The 18,243-nt window shown below is 38.2% G+C and overlaps 1 protein-coding gene across 2 annotated transcripts in view; it reads right to left on the bottom strand.

Moving 5' to 3' along the window:
* RMDN2 (regulator of microtubule dynamics 2) overlaps positions 1–18,243 on the bottom strand; it is a 46,393-nt gene that overhangs the window by 9,771 nt on the left and 18,379 nt on the right. For both annotated transcript variants that reach the window (XM_063390695.1, XM_063390696.1), the window contains exons 6-10: positions 12,569–12,644; positions 10,838–10,915; positions 2,214–2,312; positions 405–458; positions 237–317 (exon numbers count right to left, since the gene is read on the bottom strand). In XM_063390695.1, the coding sequence (XP_063246765.1) occupies positions 237–317; positions 405–458; positions 2,214–2,312; positions 10,838–10,915; positions 12,569–12,644 (388 nt within the window). The remainder of the gene's footprint in view (positions 1–236; positions 318–404; positions 459–2,213; positions 2,313–10,837; positions 10,916–12,568; positions 12,645–18,243) is intronic.

Here is an 18,243-nt window from a genome sequence, read left to right as displayed (position 1 = left end):
AAAGAGCACAATTCAATTTCTGATACAGACAAGTCCCTGACAGTTCCCCAAACAAAGATTTTTTTAAAGCTGTTGATACAGACAACTGTAATGAGCCAACTGAGAGTGGAGGGAAAAGGAATGTTCTGTGTCCAGAGGAAAAACTGAAACATTATGTTGTTACCGGCAGTGCAATAATGGATGCCAAAGACAAGAGAGCAGTCACAAGGGAACAAGTTATCACTCTCAATACCCACCTCATTAGTAACTGAGAGAATTGACAGTGCAGAATCACAGTACTTCAGTGCATTGTTTTTCTGGCCAAGATCTTTATAGCACTGAGAAGAAAAAACATTTTGTTTCCAGTCAGACCACTGTAAGAACACCAGAGTCTACAAATCATTATTTTTAAAAGAACTCGTTACCTTCGCCAAATACACATAATTGCATTTGGAATATCCTGGATGCATTTCTTCTGCCTAAATAATAAAAAACAGGAAAGAAAATAGACATAAAACTTGCATGATGAGATTGATGTGGTCTGTGTAACATTTTTAGTAATGCACTACATTTCCTCAAACATCAGACAGAATCATCCCTGCTCTGTGTAACACAATCTGTTTCGTAGCATTTCAAAAAAACATCAAGAAAACCAGAAAATGCAAAACTCAAACTCTAAACCAGGCACATGAGATGCTGATAGTGAACACATAAAAATGTTCTCTACTGCTTGCTCTCCTCTTTCCCTAAGTGCTCTGTAAAGATCTAGGGTCATTCTGCACAAGATCTATTGGATTCATCCACTTACAGGGTAGGTTTAAAGATACTACTGTCTCTAGATTATTAATATTTATTTCCTCATCAAAGAAATACGAAAGCAACCAACCATTCACACTTTGTGTAATGAGTAAAGAACAGTGTTCATCAATTTTACAATTATTTCTCTTCCACAGCCTCTTATCTTCTAGCTCTGGGTTCACCTTTCTTTTCAAATATTCATCTTCTGAAAAGTTCAGGTAATTAAAAAAGTTCAATAATGTCTTGTTTTTAAAAAACATATCAAGGATATAGAAACTTGTGAGATGATTAAAACCCTTACTAATTATCTACTAATGAAGAAGCATTTTTTAATCAAAAAATAGCTTTGGGGAAGGAAAAATTACATCAGTGAAATTTATAGTAGCTGTAATCCTTGGACCAAAACAATGCTGCTTTCACCACAATTGTGTATAATCAAACAACTGAAAAAGAAACCCAAACTGTTGTCTTTTAGACAGTAATTTGATTTTTGTTGCTGAAGATGACTTAAAACCACAGTCACACTGCAGCCAACCACAAAATGCCCTGAAGCTAAAACAAATGTTTCCAATTATTTCTACCACTTTTGGAATTTGACCTTCAAGATAAAAATCTCTTAAACTGGGAAGATGGTAATGTATTGCACTGTCCGAAATTCAGGAGATCATTCAATCTTTAAATAGACTAAGAACACAGAAAAGAAGCACTTTTGGTAGTGAAGAAAATATGCCTGTCCAATTTCTGTGAAAAACCTTTTCAGAAAGTAATTGTAATGATAGAAGTTTATGCTTCGAATCCAGTCATGTGAAAAACTTGTATGCTTTTGAGCTCCAGAAGCAGAAATGATTCATATGGAAAGCAGTAAAAGATAGATTTTTTATTCATGTGGTGTTTTCTTGTAACTGTGTTCAAATAGAATGCCCAGGAACACGGACCTATATGACAGAGCTTGCCTCTTTATTTCACTACAAAAGCTACTTCATCTCCACAAACAGGAAATGCTTCTACCAAAATTCAATGGAAAAAAATTCCAGATCAGAAAAAAGAGAAGCATCACAATGTCAAAGTTTTCCTTGCCTATGTCAACCCTCTTGCAGAAACAGGCAAATCAGGAACTATCACCATGGTTCATTTGCTTCAACAGCATATGTAACTAATCTATATCGACATCACGTTCAATTCTATAACTATTAACCCTGGCAATTAATTGGAGAATTTCCTGAAACTAAATAAAGAAAAGAAAGGTGCTAACCACTCATGTCCAAACTAATTTTAAAACTGAAAAGAAAAAATATATTTTAATAGAAAGCTCAGCGGTGTTTAGAAGAGCCTTGAATTTATGGCTACTGAACAGTCTGTTGAACAGACATCTTGACAATACTCATATATAACAGCTGGTAAACAGCAACACAGGAAAACCCTTGGCTAGGACTTACCTTAAGGAAATTTTGCAATGCTTCTTCTACTGTTGAAGTTGGTGGAGTCCCAAAGAGAGCAGCAGCAACTTTCTTTTCAAGCCAAGACAACTGAGCTACCTAGAATTAAAAAAAAAAAAAAAAGTCGGATTTCTTTAGAGTTGCTTCTCAGTTTTGCAGTAAATGCTGTCTTTTGTATTGTACTATCTACACAACATGTTTTGGAAAAGCACCTGTAAAGGAATGCTTTATAGTGTCAACTTGACCAGCCCAAAGCAGTCTTTTGGATTTTAGAGTCATATGGCCCAACACCAACATCCTCAGTCTATGATTACTCCCATGTTAATAGCTTAAAGTACATTTTAGATTTCATAGCATCTTGCCTTTTTGTAGAAACAGTGCTTGAAGCCTGTTAAGGTTTTCATGAGATAGACAGCTTTGCATGATAATCTAAGCACTTGACTACTTTCCTACATTATGAAAAGCTGTCGCTGGAGTAAAATTGTGAGGGTTTTTGGAGCTTGTATAACAAGTTCATTTGTTACAGAGAAGCTGGTGACAACCACTGCTAAGAAATAGGTTTCATTTTTAGTTCTTCCAATCTGACAAATACCACTTGCCACTGACCTCTTCTCATTTCAGGAAGATGAGCTGCTATACAAGAAATTTAGGGACCTGTCATCTTGCCACACAAGGCATATGATTTCTTCCCTTACATACACTGACACCTGACAGAAACTGCTTTGGCTACTGCCATAAGGCATTTGGTTACATCACCCAACCCTCATATCTCTAAGAAAGGATGGAGTTGCTAAGAAATGCAATGTGAAAGAAGAGCCTGTTTAAATGGAGGAGTGAAGACACTTTCCTTTGGACACTTCTACCACATCTGTGAAGAAAAATCAGGACTTTTTTCCTTCACATCAGTATTTCAACCACAGCTCTGCTGGTTCCTGTCACAGAGCAGATGAGTCAAAAAATGGTAAAAAACAAGGTTCTGTATCTTTTGGCCTGATCTATGCAGAGGCAACACAGAGAAGAGGCACACAGGCAAAGAAAGGGAGCCTCTCATCAGAGACTTGGAGATGGAAATATGAATCACATAGGGACATCTATTTTTCAGAAGGAGCTGCAATTCAAATAACAGTGTTCAGCCTTGAAGTCGAGTCTCTCCTGCTGCTATAAAAATCCAAAATGGTTTTGCTTGGTTTTAGATTACTCTTGCCTCATCCCCTGGCTTGTCAATATCTGCAGGGCTGTTGCTGCTCCCCCTACCAGCTCCACCTATATCCAGCAATTATCCAGCAGATGTCAGTTAATAATTGTCAAATAAGAGAAGCCACTCTCTCATGACTATCCACAGCTACCAACCAGAATGCTTCTCCTCTGAACAGACATCAAGCTCTATCTACTTCTTGTTGCAAACTGCCCTAAAAATACCATTGCAAGGACTCGAAATACAGGTAAGCACGCAACAGGAAAACACACAGGATCGTGTTTTCTCATCTGGCCCCAATGTCTCCAGCTACACAAGAGCAGCATTGCTTGCAGACAGAAGGCATCCTGGTCAAGTCTTGCCAGCTGCTCAGCAGCATCCCAGTGCCTTATTTGTTACATGTTGTCAGTAAGCACCTCACACAAAAGCACCAAAAATTGTAACCCAGAGAGAAACAATATTACAAAAAGAAAGCTTTTGTTTTCATTCTCTTTCACATACCTCACTCTTGAAGCTTCTTCTAAGAATGTAAAATGTTTTTTACAAAACCTCTCCATCAATCATGGAGTTCTTACCCATTGAAGCAACAAGATGTTGTTGTCCCTGCAGTGCTTTCCCTCTGTGTTACGAACTGCAGCACGCTGCTTAAAACTTCTAATTGTATGTATGTATATAATTTCCTTCCCCATTTCATTTCTCTCACTGTTGTATAATTTCTGAGACATATCCTGCAGGAGTTATTAAAAGAATTTTTGCCAAAGTGCTGTTTTCCTCACATCAATCTACTGTTATCTTGTTCTCTCTTCTTTTGGAAGAGGAAGGGGGTTTCTATATATCCAGGTCCATCATGTCAACAGGGAGGAAAAGAGAAGGTAAAAAAAAAGGGAATGTATTACACTGTTCTCTGCAAGAACGCACAATTCCCTGGAGATACACATTGCACAGATACAATTACCACACTCATGTCTGCTGTTATGCAATAGTGAGGAAACAAAATTGCAGTTTTTCCATGAGGAGTTATAATTAACTATTGAAAACACAAGTTCTTCCTGGCAGTTACTTTATTTTCTTATGAGATTTAATCAGAACTGATTTACTGAGGTTTTAGTCTTTATTTTCTCTGGCTTGGGTGCTGCTTTGTACTACTCAAACTTTTAAAAAGCCCAGACCTAAATGCAGTTGGCCATTTTTATTTTACAAATCCCATCAAGCTAAAACAATGTTTAAAAGTGAAATGCATGTAAGCACATTCACACAAAACCACCCACACTGAAAGGAGGTTGTAAGAGGTTGTTTAATTTCTCTTCTCCCAGGTAACAAGTGATGGGACCAGAGGAAATGGCACCAAGGGGTGGTTCGGATTGGATCTTAGGAAAATTTCCTTTACTGAAGGGTGGTTCAGCACTGGAATAGGCTGTCCATGGAAGTGATACAATCACCTCCCTGAAAGCATTCAAAGACACTGTGGCACTTGGTGTGGCACTTGGTGTGGCACTTGGGGACACGGGTTAGTGGTGAACAGGGCAGTGCTGGGTTAACAGCTGGACTTGATTTTAAGAGGTCTTTTCCAACCTTAATGATTCTATGATTCTATGGCAGTAGTGTGTTTTTTTTCAATATGAACCCTATCCAGCATTATACTTTTTGACTATTCCAGAAGCAGTCTGAGAGTTCTGTGAGTTCTGTGAGTTCTGTGAGAGTTCTGAAAGTTTCAGCAGTCAGACTTACACGCCACTGGCTGCTTTGTTGCAGCAACTCTAGCCCTCCATATATGAAGTGCCTAGTTCACATAAGTTGTCCAGGTTCCTTGCATGGTCAATACAGAGAGGCACTTCCATTAGGCAGATTCTCTTCCCCTACATTAGCCTGGGATGAACACTCCTATCTTTCTTTTCTTTCTTTCCTTCAACTACAAAAGGGGCACAGACCCTGGGGATAGCTAAAGGCAGCTGAGGTGAATCCCATCACAACAGCTTAACTGTGCCCCAGCTGAGTCTGTCTGCACCCCTCTACGACTGAAGTGGGACAAACGTAAAGACCTTATATGTTATTTATGTATTGCATATTGTTATATGCAATACACAAAACTGTGTCCCAGAGCAATAATGATGAACAGGAAATTAGGCCCTTCCCCTAAACACACATAAGCAAAGTCTTTAATTTGAAATAACTTTATTTGAGTAACTCTTACACCATGGTCAGTGAAATGGAAACCTCATTCCTACTATACCAAGTTATTGATCAGTCTGTCTGTGAGCAAGCACAGGGAACAGAACCCCGGGTGCAGCATGCTCTAGTGTGGTGCAGAATTGACTGCTACAGTCAAGGTTACTCCATAGTGCAAACTGTATCTGGACATCCATACAAAATCAAGTATAAAGAGAGGGTAATTGTCATCAGCTACAGCAGAACCGTGATTTCACTTAGTGAGTGTTCCAAGCGTGGTGGAGTGCAGCAGGTCATAAGGCAAACAGCTACTGTTGCAAGTGATAGCTACAACTACAACAAAATTAAGGAATGAAGCTTGGTATTCCCCTACAGATGATTTCCAAATGTTAAGTGAGTTTTGGTTTCTTAGGTCTCCCAAACCCTGATGTCAGTCCTGCCAGAAGCCTGAAAATTCAGAGAAGCGCTGCAAGGAACACTGTTTCCACAGAATATCGGATTTTAGTGTACTGGGTCACTCAAGGAACATCACTCCCCAGCTGCCACACATAAGGGAGAGTGAGTCCCACCCACTCAAGAGCAACAAAGGCCCGAGGAACCATCAGTGAACTCCTGATCTCACCTAGAGCTGAAGGGTAGTGGGTCATGCTGACAGCCTGGCCTTTGCCGAGGAGAGGAGGCCACTCTACAGTATCCCAAAGCAAATAGAGATGCTTGTCTCAACCAACCTCTCCTACAGATCTGTCAACAAACTGTCATCCATTTATTCTCCCAAAATCTCTACTATATCCAGAGAGGGAAGGAAGGCACTCCCAGAGTTAAACTGCAGCTGAACTTTAAGTTCATATTCAGCACTCTTCCATCAGGCCTCTTGTATCTCTGAGGGCCAAGGCAAAAAATTGTGGTTCTCCCCTAAATACTGGGAAAATGAATTTAAAAATAAGCCTTTCTCTTCCTTAGCCTAGGATCAACAAAAATCATATACATATATACTGAAACAGAAACACTGGCTGGATTTTTGTCTTCTGTTTGTTTTTTATGAGAAGCAAACCCTGCCCACTGACAGCTCCTTTCAAATTCCAGGATGTTGGTAAAAAGAAAACTAACCTGCCTGAACTGAAAAACCATCCAGGGATGGCTTTCAGCCCTAAAGGACATCCTCTTCCAATGCTTCTTGGCTAACAGCTCACTGAAGACACATCACACAACCGTCTTCCATAAAGGCACATCACACCATTGATCCCGCTTCAGTAAAATATTAACGGCACCTAATTAAATATCCCTGGAGAGTTTCTTCTTTTTTTTTTCATTACAATGTATTAATGTAAAATTGTATTAAATCATTTTGCAATGTTTTGACTTCTGGAAGAGATTAAGTAACTGGACACCAATTTTGAAATATTTGCTTCCAACAAAAATATTCTCTTTCTTGCCAGCTGAGGAACCCAGACAAGCTGCACAGGAATTTAGGTATTTATCCAACTTGAACTGGGCTTTTTACTTTCCAGTAAGGGAAGCCCACTTAGCACACAAAGGAACTGGATCAATTTGTTCCCTGATGTAACCCAAACAGATGCTGGGATACACCAGAGGCAAATCCAACACGGCATGTAACGTGCAGAAAGAAAATCCCAGGAGATCCAATTTTTAACACATTTTTTTAAAAATTTTTACTAGCATTTACCAGGGACTCTGATCCAGTCCAGTTTCCCAGATACTGGATGCTAGCTGTTCTGTGCCTGTCCTGTAATGGCAAGTAGACTTAAGTCTTAACTGTATCGTTTTATAAGCTACATTAAAACATTTAACACCACCCACCCAACCCCCCCCCCAAAAATACAATTATCAAGAATTATGAGATAATTGTGCCCAAAACATTAAGGAAATAATTCTTATATACCATGCACCATAGATCCATTCACTTCTTGTATATGCAGCAGGTCTCACAGGCAAAATTTTGCCCACCATGACATCTATGAAATGACTGGTGAAAATCTTGCCCACCTGACTGTGATACCAGAAGTAATTTTCTAACAGAGCTGATAGGATTCCATGATCCTCCTCTTTTGTACAGCTCTACTGACTTTATAATGGTAGGAGAAATAAGAAACAGCAAAAGATGATTTTTAGACAGGGTAGTGTACAACCATCACTGGCTCTGCATCACAGACAAACCCCAGCTGCTGTGAGGCAGTGAAAACCCAGCTCATCCTTTCTGCTGGAAGGTGCTATGACACCTTGCATCAGCTTCACTTCTGGCCCAGCAAGAATAACTGCTGAGTAAGAAACTGGGCAGTGCTGTACCACTGCTCCTTGCAAAGGACTCACTACACTGAGGAAGGTGGGAAATGGCAGGCAGGCCAGATTAAACTCCACAAATTAAATAGCTTTTACTAGTACAGCAGCATGTAGATTTCAGCCTTCAATAAATCTTCTGTATTTGCCTCCACTGGTTTAGGGGTGACAGGATTGACAGTTGGACATGATGATCTGAAGGTCTCTTCTAACACTGATAGTTCTATGATTCTATACTTTCTACCTCCAAGTCTTTTCAATGGATTTTCATTTGTGAAAATGAACTGTAACCCCAAGTTACACTTGAAGCATCCCCATTTACAGTACCTTATGCAATTCCTGTTTGTCATCCAAAAAAAAGGGTATGCTAGACAATAGAAATCAGATTCCCTAACATTAAATTTGGAGTGAATGGGAAATATCTGACTATACTAGGAAGACTTAAGTACATTAGATTTCACAAAACTGCTATCAAAGCCTAAAAAAAAATCAAAAACTTGTTATCTTTTTTAACTACACTGCTTCAGTAAAAGAATATGTGACAAAAATTAGACAAAAATACCCTTGGAAGCAATACCTATGAAAGAGCAAATATTGTGGCCAATCCTAACTTGATCCCAAAGTCGGCTAGGCTAAATGTAAAAAACTAACCCTCTTGCCTGGATCATCCCTTTTCTGCCTGAATTCTCTCACACTGGACAACACCTTCCCAGCCTCAATAACAGTGAGACTGAACAATAAAACAGAGCATCTAAGAGGAGCATTATCACTCTATTTACAGATACCAGTATAGATAAGTGACAAAGGACTTTTTCAACACTCAATCATAATCTCTACCCTGACAAAGTATTTGGAATCAATGCCACAGCCAACAGTCTTCTTCTGGGATAATTAGCACAGCATGAAACGTAACAGTCTGCAGAACGAGCAAGGAATTTGGCATATCTTCCACAAGCTCCTGTGACTACCTATATGACACGCACGGCCAAAACCTGGGTTAGTGGATCAGCACAGAAGCCAACTCACTCTGCTAAAATGAGCAAGGATATTATCAATCTCACTGGGCTAGGGTTGAAAACTAGTAATGCCTCAAAACTAATGTTTTAAAATGACCTCATCTTGCTACTGAAAGTGTGCAAAGACAGTTTTTAAGAGCTGACAGCCCCACAAGTTGAACAAGATGTTATTTAGTCCTATACATGCATTTACTTGGAGTATGAAAATCTGTTCTGTGTGTTTCAGGTTACGATTTTGTCATGGCAGTCGCAGAACACAAGACTTAAAAAAAAAATAATAACAACAGAACTCTGAAATCAATCCTTACATATTTCAGTGGCTACATCTGTTTAGGTGGATTGTTTCACTTAAATAAATGCAGGTCAGGTCATAACCTAAAGCAAATGCTAATCTGTGGTTTCAGTGTTTGGTAAGGAAGCCCTGCATAGATGCTACAAGTATGGGATAAGAATTTGTAATGATACGGTACAACAAACCACACGCATTACTCAGTCAGGAAGTGGTGATTATCACAAAAATGAAACAAGAGTAAAAAAAAAAAAGCACAATAAGAACAAAGTGAGGTATACTGAGATGGTGTGTTTCCAAATAGCAGCAGCTCACATAAGAAATAAGCCGTGAAAAACATCTGGGAGTATTTGGCATAACAGGAAGCTGCAGTTAGCTGTTGGGCACAGCACAGTATAAAAGTGCTTAAGGAATCACTGGTGAGAGACGTGCTTCTCAGAGGACAGCAGGCATACTATAGGGCCATCTTCAGCAACTTATTTTTGCATAGCTAATGCTGATATTCAAGAATACACTGTGACAAAAAGCAAAATGTCAAGTTCTTTGAAAAAGCTGGTGTCATTCCTTACTCAAATCAACAGAGAAAAAACTGGTTGCTGAAAGCTCTTTGAAAGTTAAATATATGAAATGAAAAACTGCTGAAAGATTACTTTGTATTAAGTCTTGTTGCAGATAAAGATGAAGTCTGCAATGTGTCACAGCAAATGCTTCTTTCCAGTTTGCAGGCACTTTGTAGTGACTCGCATTGGACGGATCCAAAAGAGAAAAGCTTGGCTGGAACTCACCATGCGCTAGCAGTCATTATTCTGAGAAGACTCACAACGATTTTTTACAGCATAGACAATGCAAGAAAGTTTTCTTCCAACAAAAGATTCCTCAAAGCACTAGAGATGAACCAGTATGGACAGCCATTTGAGTCCTCAAAGATGTGGATTACCAAAAAGAGAACTCTCTTATTAAAGCACGAGCACAATTTCTCTAAAGAAATTATTAACAGTCAATTTTGTAAACCAATTATTTTATTTTTTCATATATGAGTACCTATCATACAGAATCTACAACAATCTAATATAATCTTTATAAAATATAAATAAAAATATATAACTAAAACTATCTTTAAAAGTACCTGCTGTAGTGGTATGACACAAATTGCATCTCTTGCAAAACTCATTGGTGAATTACAGATTTTTATGCATGAATATTTTTTGACATTCCCTTGGAATTTACCACACCAGTATGGTAGACTTCCTGCCACAGACATAATCTTGCAGCATGCAAGTGCCTTTAACTTATGGATGGGAAATAAAGTTACCACAAGGCTATGTTACCAGCCCAGAAAGCTTATGGCAGAAAAAAGAAGTCAACTCAAGAGGTCATCCTTCCTCCCTTCCAAATATCAGTTACTTTTCGTTCATTCCGATAAAAAGCCTGAGCACAACAATGAGGGTCATACAAGCACAGCGTACCTAATTACATTGCAGGAATGTAACATCAGCTGTGAGCATCATGCGTCTGGTAGTGAACTCAGAAAATGTAAATGTGTGCTTCACCTAGCTCAAAACATCTACTTAAATAAACATTTACTTTGTCTTAAGTCCCAATATTTAATTATCTTTTTTTAGTATACTTAATCCATGTGTTAGATAAATAAAACACAACTTACTGAATAGCACCATCTTCCGTTTAGGTAATATAAAAAGGGATCTTGAGGCTTAAGTTCAATTGCCTTGTCTAGATGCTCCTATAGGAAAGAAAATGAGTATCACTTTAGACATTTGTTTGGCAAGTGCGTTTACATTCTAAGTAGTTTGCTGCAAGTCAGAAACAAATTCAGAAATTCTCTTCTGCTGTAATTGTCTTCTAACAACCTAAAAATATTTTAAGTAGCAAATCCCTTTCTCATGGAGGGAAATCACAAATTTATTCAGCAACATTGCACACAATGCAAGAAGGCATGCTGTATTTAGAACATGACTAATAATTCAAGAACTTTTGTCTCAAAAAGGCAACAACTTCAATTAAATTAATTTCATTTACAGTTAGTATTAGGAAACTGTCACAGATTAAATCAGTGAGGAAGCAACTGCTCTTGAATAGCTCTTGCATGCACCCATTACTGAAGCATAGTTCCTTCCACCTTGGAATGTGAGCACCCCAATGAAATGGTACATGACACAACCAACTGTTTTTATAATGTGAAATTCAGAAAATAAAATGGTTCTGTTTATAGTGAAACTACAAAACCTACAAAGTATCTAATGAGGTCCTTCTTCCAAAACCATTTTCATTTCAGGTCATGAATACCTTTATTTCTGTCTTTAATTTACTAAAAAAAAAAAACAACCAAAAACCACTCTCTTATTGCTCAACTTGAGTGGCAACAAAAAATAAATATTTCAGCCCTACCCTTTGCCTCCCAAAATAAATTTCATTCAAACATTTCTTCCCCCCCCCACCCCATATCTGTCTTTCTAATTAGGCCAGATACAAAAGTATTTGACTTACACATATATAAGAGACTATTATACTATCATATCCATAAACTATTCAGATAGGAGCTATGTTTTCTAAAAATACTACTATTTTCCCAAATCAACAGATTTCAGGATTTACTTGTGAGGAGGAAACCTCTCTGAAATGGCTACTGCCCACACTGCGTACGCTTTTAAAACTCCATCCTTGACCAGCTGCAGCACTTGTGTTATTTGTGATTTTCCCGTTGCTCCCAGCTTGTCCCAGTGCTCGGCGCGTAGCTCGCTTGGCACGGCTCAGAAGTAATTAATGCAGGAAAGCTCTGCCACACTCCAAGTCCTGACACGGACGTGATGTGAGAGGAGCCCATCCCAGGCATTCCCCAGGGACTGGAACATGTCTGTTGCCTTTCACTGTCACCCAGAAGGGGGGACGCTGGCTTGGAGGGCAAGGGATGGATGGAAAGTGTCTAAGCAATGCTGAGACAAGGAGGGGAGAGTAGCACATATAACACAAACAGCTAACTCTAAAAAACACAATTACCTTTGTATGGACAGTGTTAAAACAAACACTACTTAAGGGCGACATGGAGGATGACTGCAGAACTGTGTTAGTTCATCACTTACTATTTCATATGTTTTGATTTTCTAAGCAGAATCGTTATTGCCTTTCCTCCCCTTTTGATTACAAAGGAAATCAGAAATCTTAATGCTCTTCCCAGAATCCTACCTCAATTCTTATATTTTGCAAGCATTTAATTTATTTGCATACATAATAACAACCTTTTTGATTTAACTTCAGCACCAAAATAGAGCTGTGAGGCTGAATTACTGGGTTGCAAAAACCTGTCTTTGACACTATATAAGGAAATAACTTAAAGGAATAGGTTAAAAAAACAACCCCAAATCCTACAAAAACATACCTTAAAGAGATAACCATTCCTGATTTTGTTTTGTACACTTTCAAACTGAGACATATAGCCACACATAATTGCAAACCTGAGAGAGGAAAAGAAAAACACACACACATACTTTTTGTGATTTAAATAGATCTTTGAATCAAATTACAAAATATTTCAATACCTAATGCACACATTTACACCCGGGTTTTTTTCCATCTGCATGGCTGTATGGAAGTTTGGCATGAGCTATACATATTCAGAACAGACAAAAACACAAACCAAAACAAAACAATGGAAACAAGGAGAAGTTTAAATGACACTGTTTGGGTTGTCAGTTAAGTGAAAAAACCGATTTCTCCTCCAAAATTTCAGCCATTTAGTTCAGAGTGTGATACTTCCAGACTGGCTCTACCGTTGACAGCAGTTTACCTTGACACTTTGTGCTCTGCACTGGGAACGTGAGAACCACCAGCTGCACAACCTCACCCACGAAGGCAAATGCTTGGGGCGTGCCCAGTGGGAAGCTGTACACACCTCAGAAACACTCACAGTCCCCTTCTACCCTTCTTAAGTACCCCAGTGCATTGCTGCACTTCTGACATCCTTCCAGTACCTTTAAAATTTGAAAATACACACACACATTCTGCTCTAACATGATCACTACTGCTATTACTAGATATCTATTCCTAAGATCATTATTATTTCTATTATTATTACTATGATTATCATAATTTGGGGACACTGAGTGGTAAAAGAAATGTGAGATAATTTCTATAAAATATTTGTATTCTTAAGCAGGTATAAGTGAAAATATTTTCAGCGGTAAACCTATAAAAATGCAGATCTACTAAGCAACATTAGTATCTTATCGACACTCTACCTAAATTTCTATTGCTTTCTTCTTATTTCTTCAACAGTTTAGAACCTCTATGCATAAGGAATCTCTTATACAGATATCAGCTGTAGTTTCTTTGCACCTATTTTCATTGGTATTAAGACAATTTTGCACCTCTGTATAAAACTAACAGAACCACCAAAGAAAGTTAAAGCAGCAAAAGTTAAAGCAGCAAAGTTAAGCAGCAAAACCTCATGTAGATTATTTTTCTATTCTTTTTCAGCATTTGGCTTTTTAATCAAATATTTTACAATGCAACACCAAATGAAAATAAGAAATAATCCTAAAAGAGGGAAATCAAGTTGAAGTCCAGAGGAAAACATGAGTTATGCAAGAAGCTTATTGAGTTATGGTAACACAACCAAAATCTGTACAGCACACACAGTTTTTAAGCACTATTAAACATCAGCTTTCTTGAATTTCTTTATATAATGTAATTATTCAAGCTCCAGTGAACCCTCATTATAATGTCATTGCCAACACAACCCAAGAAATTATTTTATTTCTTACAGTTATACCTAATGGTTTTAAGTCAGAAATGCTCATGCTACAGGCTGTTGCATTTTTTGGTCAGTGAGTGTCCCCAGGTAAGGCACGGAGTCAGCAGAGCAGCAGTGGAGTTTGTAAGAGCTCCAGACAGACTGTCAAACACTGTCGAGCAGGGTGTTTGTTGTGACCAATGTGCACTGGACAGAATCCAGCTAATGGCAGCAGCGCTGCTGACTGAGCTGCAGCCAGAGCGTTTCCTATGGGAATGAGCTGCAGTTGAGGGAAAAGGCAAGGGGTGGGGGTCAGGAAAGTTCAGGTATTTAGAAAGAGGGGGAGGTAGTGAAAACTTTATTAGGGTTAAGTAACTCAGGCAACATTGCCCCTATTCCCTTCACTCATTAAGTGCTAATCAGATAAACTCAGCATACCATAGCTAAACGGATTGCTGCTACAAAAGAAAACAATGAAAAGCGAACAAGTTAATCCAGCATCTTGCAGTATTTCCCTGTCTGTGCGTGACAAGAAAGAGGGCCTTAGTTTAAACTAATTCAAAGAAAAACTTCTACTTACAGCTAAAATCTCTTGTGAGGGAAATCCCAATGAAATTTTCCCCAAATTAAAAGTAAGCTAACCTACTAATTTTAAATACCCATTATTTTTCCAAGAAAAAAATTAAAATGTCTTTCATGTCTTTATTTTTTTTTTAATTTGTTTGGGGTTTGGTTTGGTTGGGTTTTTTTTAATTTTATACTTTTGAAATTAGCTAGGGAACCAATTGATTAAAAATAATAATTTCATTTTTGAAATTCTATGGCATTTTGGATATTATCTTCATTTCTAAAAAATCCCCCAAACAAAACAAAACAAAACCGGTTTTTCTTTCTTGAAAAGAATTTTTACACATTTTAAATAATTTTTAAAGAGTTTAAAACACAAGGGAAACTTTTATTTTCAGTGGTGCAAAGGGTAATGTCAATCATCGAATGGTCTATGTTGGAAGGGACCTTAAAGATGGAGTTTCAACCCCCCTGCCATGGGCAGGGACACCTCCCGCTAGACCAGACTGCTCCAAGCCCCATCTAGCCCGGCCTTGAACACCTCCAAGGATGCCCATTCTCTGGGCAATCTGTGCCAGTGCCTCGCCGCTCTCATGGTGAAGAAAATGAGCACAGAAAACGAGGCAGGGAGTATCTCGAAACGCTTCCATCTGGTTGTGTCGTTCTCTCCGCGGCCCCAGCGCTCCTTGGTCACCTGCCCCATCTCGTGGTGACAGCGGGAATATTAAAAAGATGGTCACACAACAGCACGCAGCTATCTAATGACATGGTTTTGTAAAAAGCACATGCCTGTTAAAAGTGCAAGCGACACTGGTTCTCTGCACAGCCATTACCTCCCTCACACCCTTTGAATATCAGAGTATTGCTTTTACAGAGCTTTCACAGAGAAAATAAAGAGGGAATCGTATCAGCAAAGAGCTGCCAGGAATGACCAATATGCTGCGCTGATGTTACTCCCGGGTAATGTAAAAAAAACCAGCCCCAGACTCCTTCATCTAGATAAACACAACAATAATTACCTCATTAAGACAGACACAGTACTTAGGTTGGTGTAAAAAATGTTACTCCCAGATGGAAGAAAAATTACTGAACACAGTGTAGAAGCATATGATTAATCACCACAATTAACAAAACTTTATTAAGCATAAGCACAATCAAACAAACTCAATATAACAGGTCAGCGTCATGTTCCTGTGTTACAAATGTTGTTCTGAAACTCAGACTTGCAAGAAACTCTAGCTGACAGAGATGGATGCCAAGTACCTATGTAGCCCTCACACAGAAGGTCCTGATCAAAGTAAATTAACATTTTCCCTTCTGGTGCTACAGAATTTCTATTTTGTATTCAGGCCAGGCAAAACTGTAAGGAGCATATCTTACCTATTGCAAAAACAAAGAGAGAAGCAGGTTGATCCAATAGTTTTATCAAGCCAATCTGAATTTTAATATCAAAAATGATACCAACACTTCAGACTCAGTCAACCACAGCTTATTTTACTTGAGACAGATTTACAGAAAAGATTTTGAAGTCTCAAATGAAGATTAAGCCACATTAGGGCATTTAAATACAATATTATTTATCTTTTCCCTGATAAATTTCACATGGCCAAAATCAGAAATAACATCCACCTTCCCAGACTTGTTCATTCCTCTTCTATATACCCTTTTATAGATCCCAAATTTAAAAAAACCTTTTATGTCATGTAGACTTCGGAAATGTGTGGGTACAGGGCTTACATTTAGGAATCTAGATCTCCACTTTAGCATCCCAGTATCAATAGGAAAGAAAAGCATCAATTTTTCTTAATTGTATCTGACAAGACTTTGCAAATGGGAGGAGAGTTTGTGATATTTACCACCACCAAAGTTTAATTCATGTGTTTCATAACTGTTTTTCACTCCCTCCTCATCTGAGAAATATTTAACATGTAAAGTACTGTGAGCAAAGGCTAATGTGTGGGCAGCACACAAGAGGCCCAGTGAAAAGAAAGTTCATTTCCATTCCCATTCTAAATGTGTTCTTGCATCTTCCCATCTCTGCATGGCTCAGTTCTGGGCATGCCATCTTATTTTTTAGCCCCCAACTCCCTCACTTACCAGTTTTACCCACTTATATATTCTGACAATCTCTGCAATGCAGTGAGACCCACAGGATTTCTTCTTGACAAGATTTCAATGAGATACCAACTTCTATGTAGGCAGATTTTGCAACTTAAATTACTGATCATGATCCCGTTGCATTGCCCTTCCTGAGATCCCAGTTTTACATACCTCATATTGTATCACTTTGCTACCAAGATATTTAATCTACAAAAAATGCATCTGACACAAAGTTTCCATGGAGAGATAAAGTATTGCTTTGATATAATCATTCTCATGGGGATATGGAAGCAGTGGCTGAGAATGTCTAAGATTGCCAACACACCAAGTAAGATGTGCCGAGGTGCAAAGTGAAGTGTTTAGGTGATTTTTTGTTTGCAGAGATTTTTTGTTAATGGAGATTTCATTTCCCTTTCCCTCTTCTTGGAATATAACTGAGTCTACACTGTAGAAATTGGCAGAAATACACTTTTCATATTAAAAATTCACCAGAGCATTGAAGCTGAGCTCCAGGGAAACATCAGATGTAGCACATACTTGTGTAGGTAACACTTGCAAAAACATGAGAAACAAACCCCTACTTTGGTTTAAAAAACCTCAAAGGTAAGGACATTAAGAATTCTGCCCTAATTTATTGCAACACATGCAGCATACCAAATCAAGGGAAATGCTGCTGTTAATGTATATTCACAGAAGCTGACTAGTAAAACATGTGGCTGCCATGTTCTACATTCCTTAAGCTGTGAAACCCACATTAACTGTGTTAAATTCCTATTTCCAGAAATTTAACTTTTCTTTTTATAACAGACAGTTGTTACAAATGGAAATACAGTCTTGAAGAAATCAGCAGGATAGTCTTCACAAGTGTAGAAACAGAGAGAGACAATAGCTTTCAGAGACAGTAACACAACAATTCTCCTTGACAGAAATGTAATAGGGATCATTAGGTTGTCAGAATTATTTCCTTGCGACCATTCTGGCAAAAAGCTTGCAGTAAACAAATCTTTTCACATGTCAAACCTTCCTCCTTTGCTCTTGCATGAGTATGCTGCAGTGTGTCACTGGTCCACTTCAGGACAACTTACAGCTTTTGAGAAATGGCTTCTGAATTTGAAACTTTAAATGATTTTTTAAAAAACAATTACATAATTCAAAGATTACTGACTAAGATCATACATAACTAAGAGCAAAGATTGCTGTAAAATTTCTTTGGTCCCTTCCATGAATCAAATACAGGGCAAAAAAATGCTAGCTGGAAACCCTGTATTTCTGCACAAACTACCAATGCCTGAAAAATCCAACTGCATGATAGAAACAGATGCTTTTTGCTTGCAGGTTATCTGATTCATCTAAGTCTAAATATGGGATAACTAACGGCAGCAGGTAATAAGCTGTTAGTTGAAACAGGCAAGGATTTAATTTTAAAGTTCTTGGTAGTATGACCATATCCTACAACAATTCCAAAATTTTGAAGAGTTTTGTTTCACTGGAGAATTATTTTTATGCCATTACACCTTACAAACCTGAAAAACTATCCATTAGAATTCTATTACTGAGATGGAATGTTCACTTTTTTGTGGGAAATTTCTGTAAAATCACCAAAATACCCAAATGACAATGATTATTCATGTCCTTGATGGAACCAACCTGTACTA

The sequence above is a fragment of the Prinia subflava genome, chromosome 2 (assembly GCF_021018805.1).
Source record: "Prinia subflava isolate CZ2003 ecotype Zambia chromosome 2, Cam_Psub_1.2, whole genome shotgun sequence".
Taxonomy (NCBI): Eukaryota; Metazoa; Chordata; class Aves; order Passeriformes; family Cisticolidae; genus Prinia; species Prinia subflava.
This window is presented reverse-complemented; position numbering and strand designations above follow the sequence as displayed.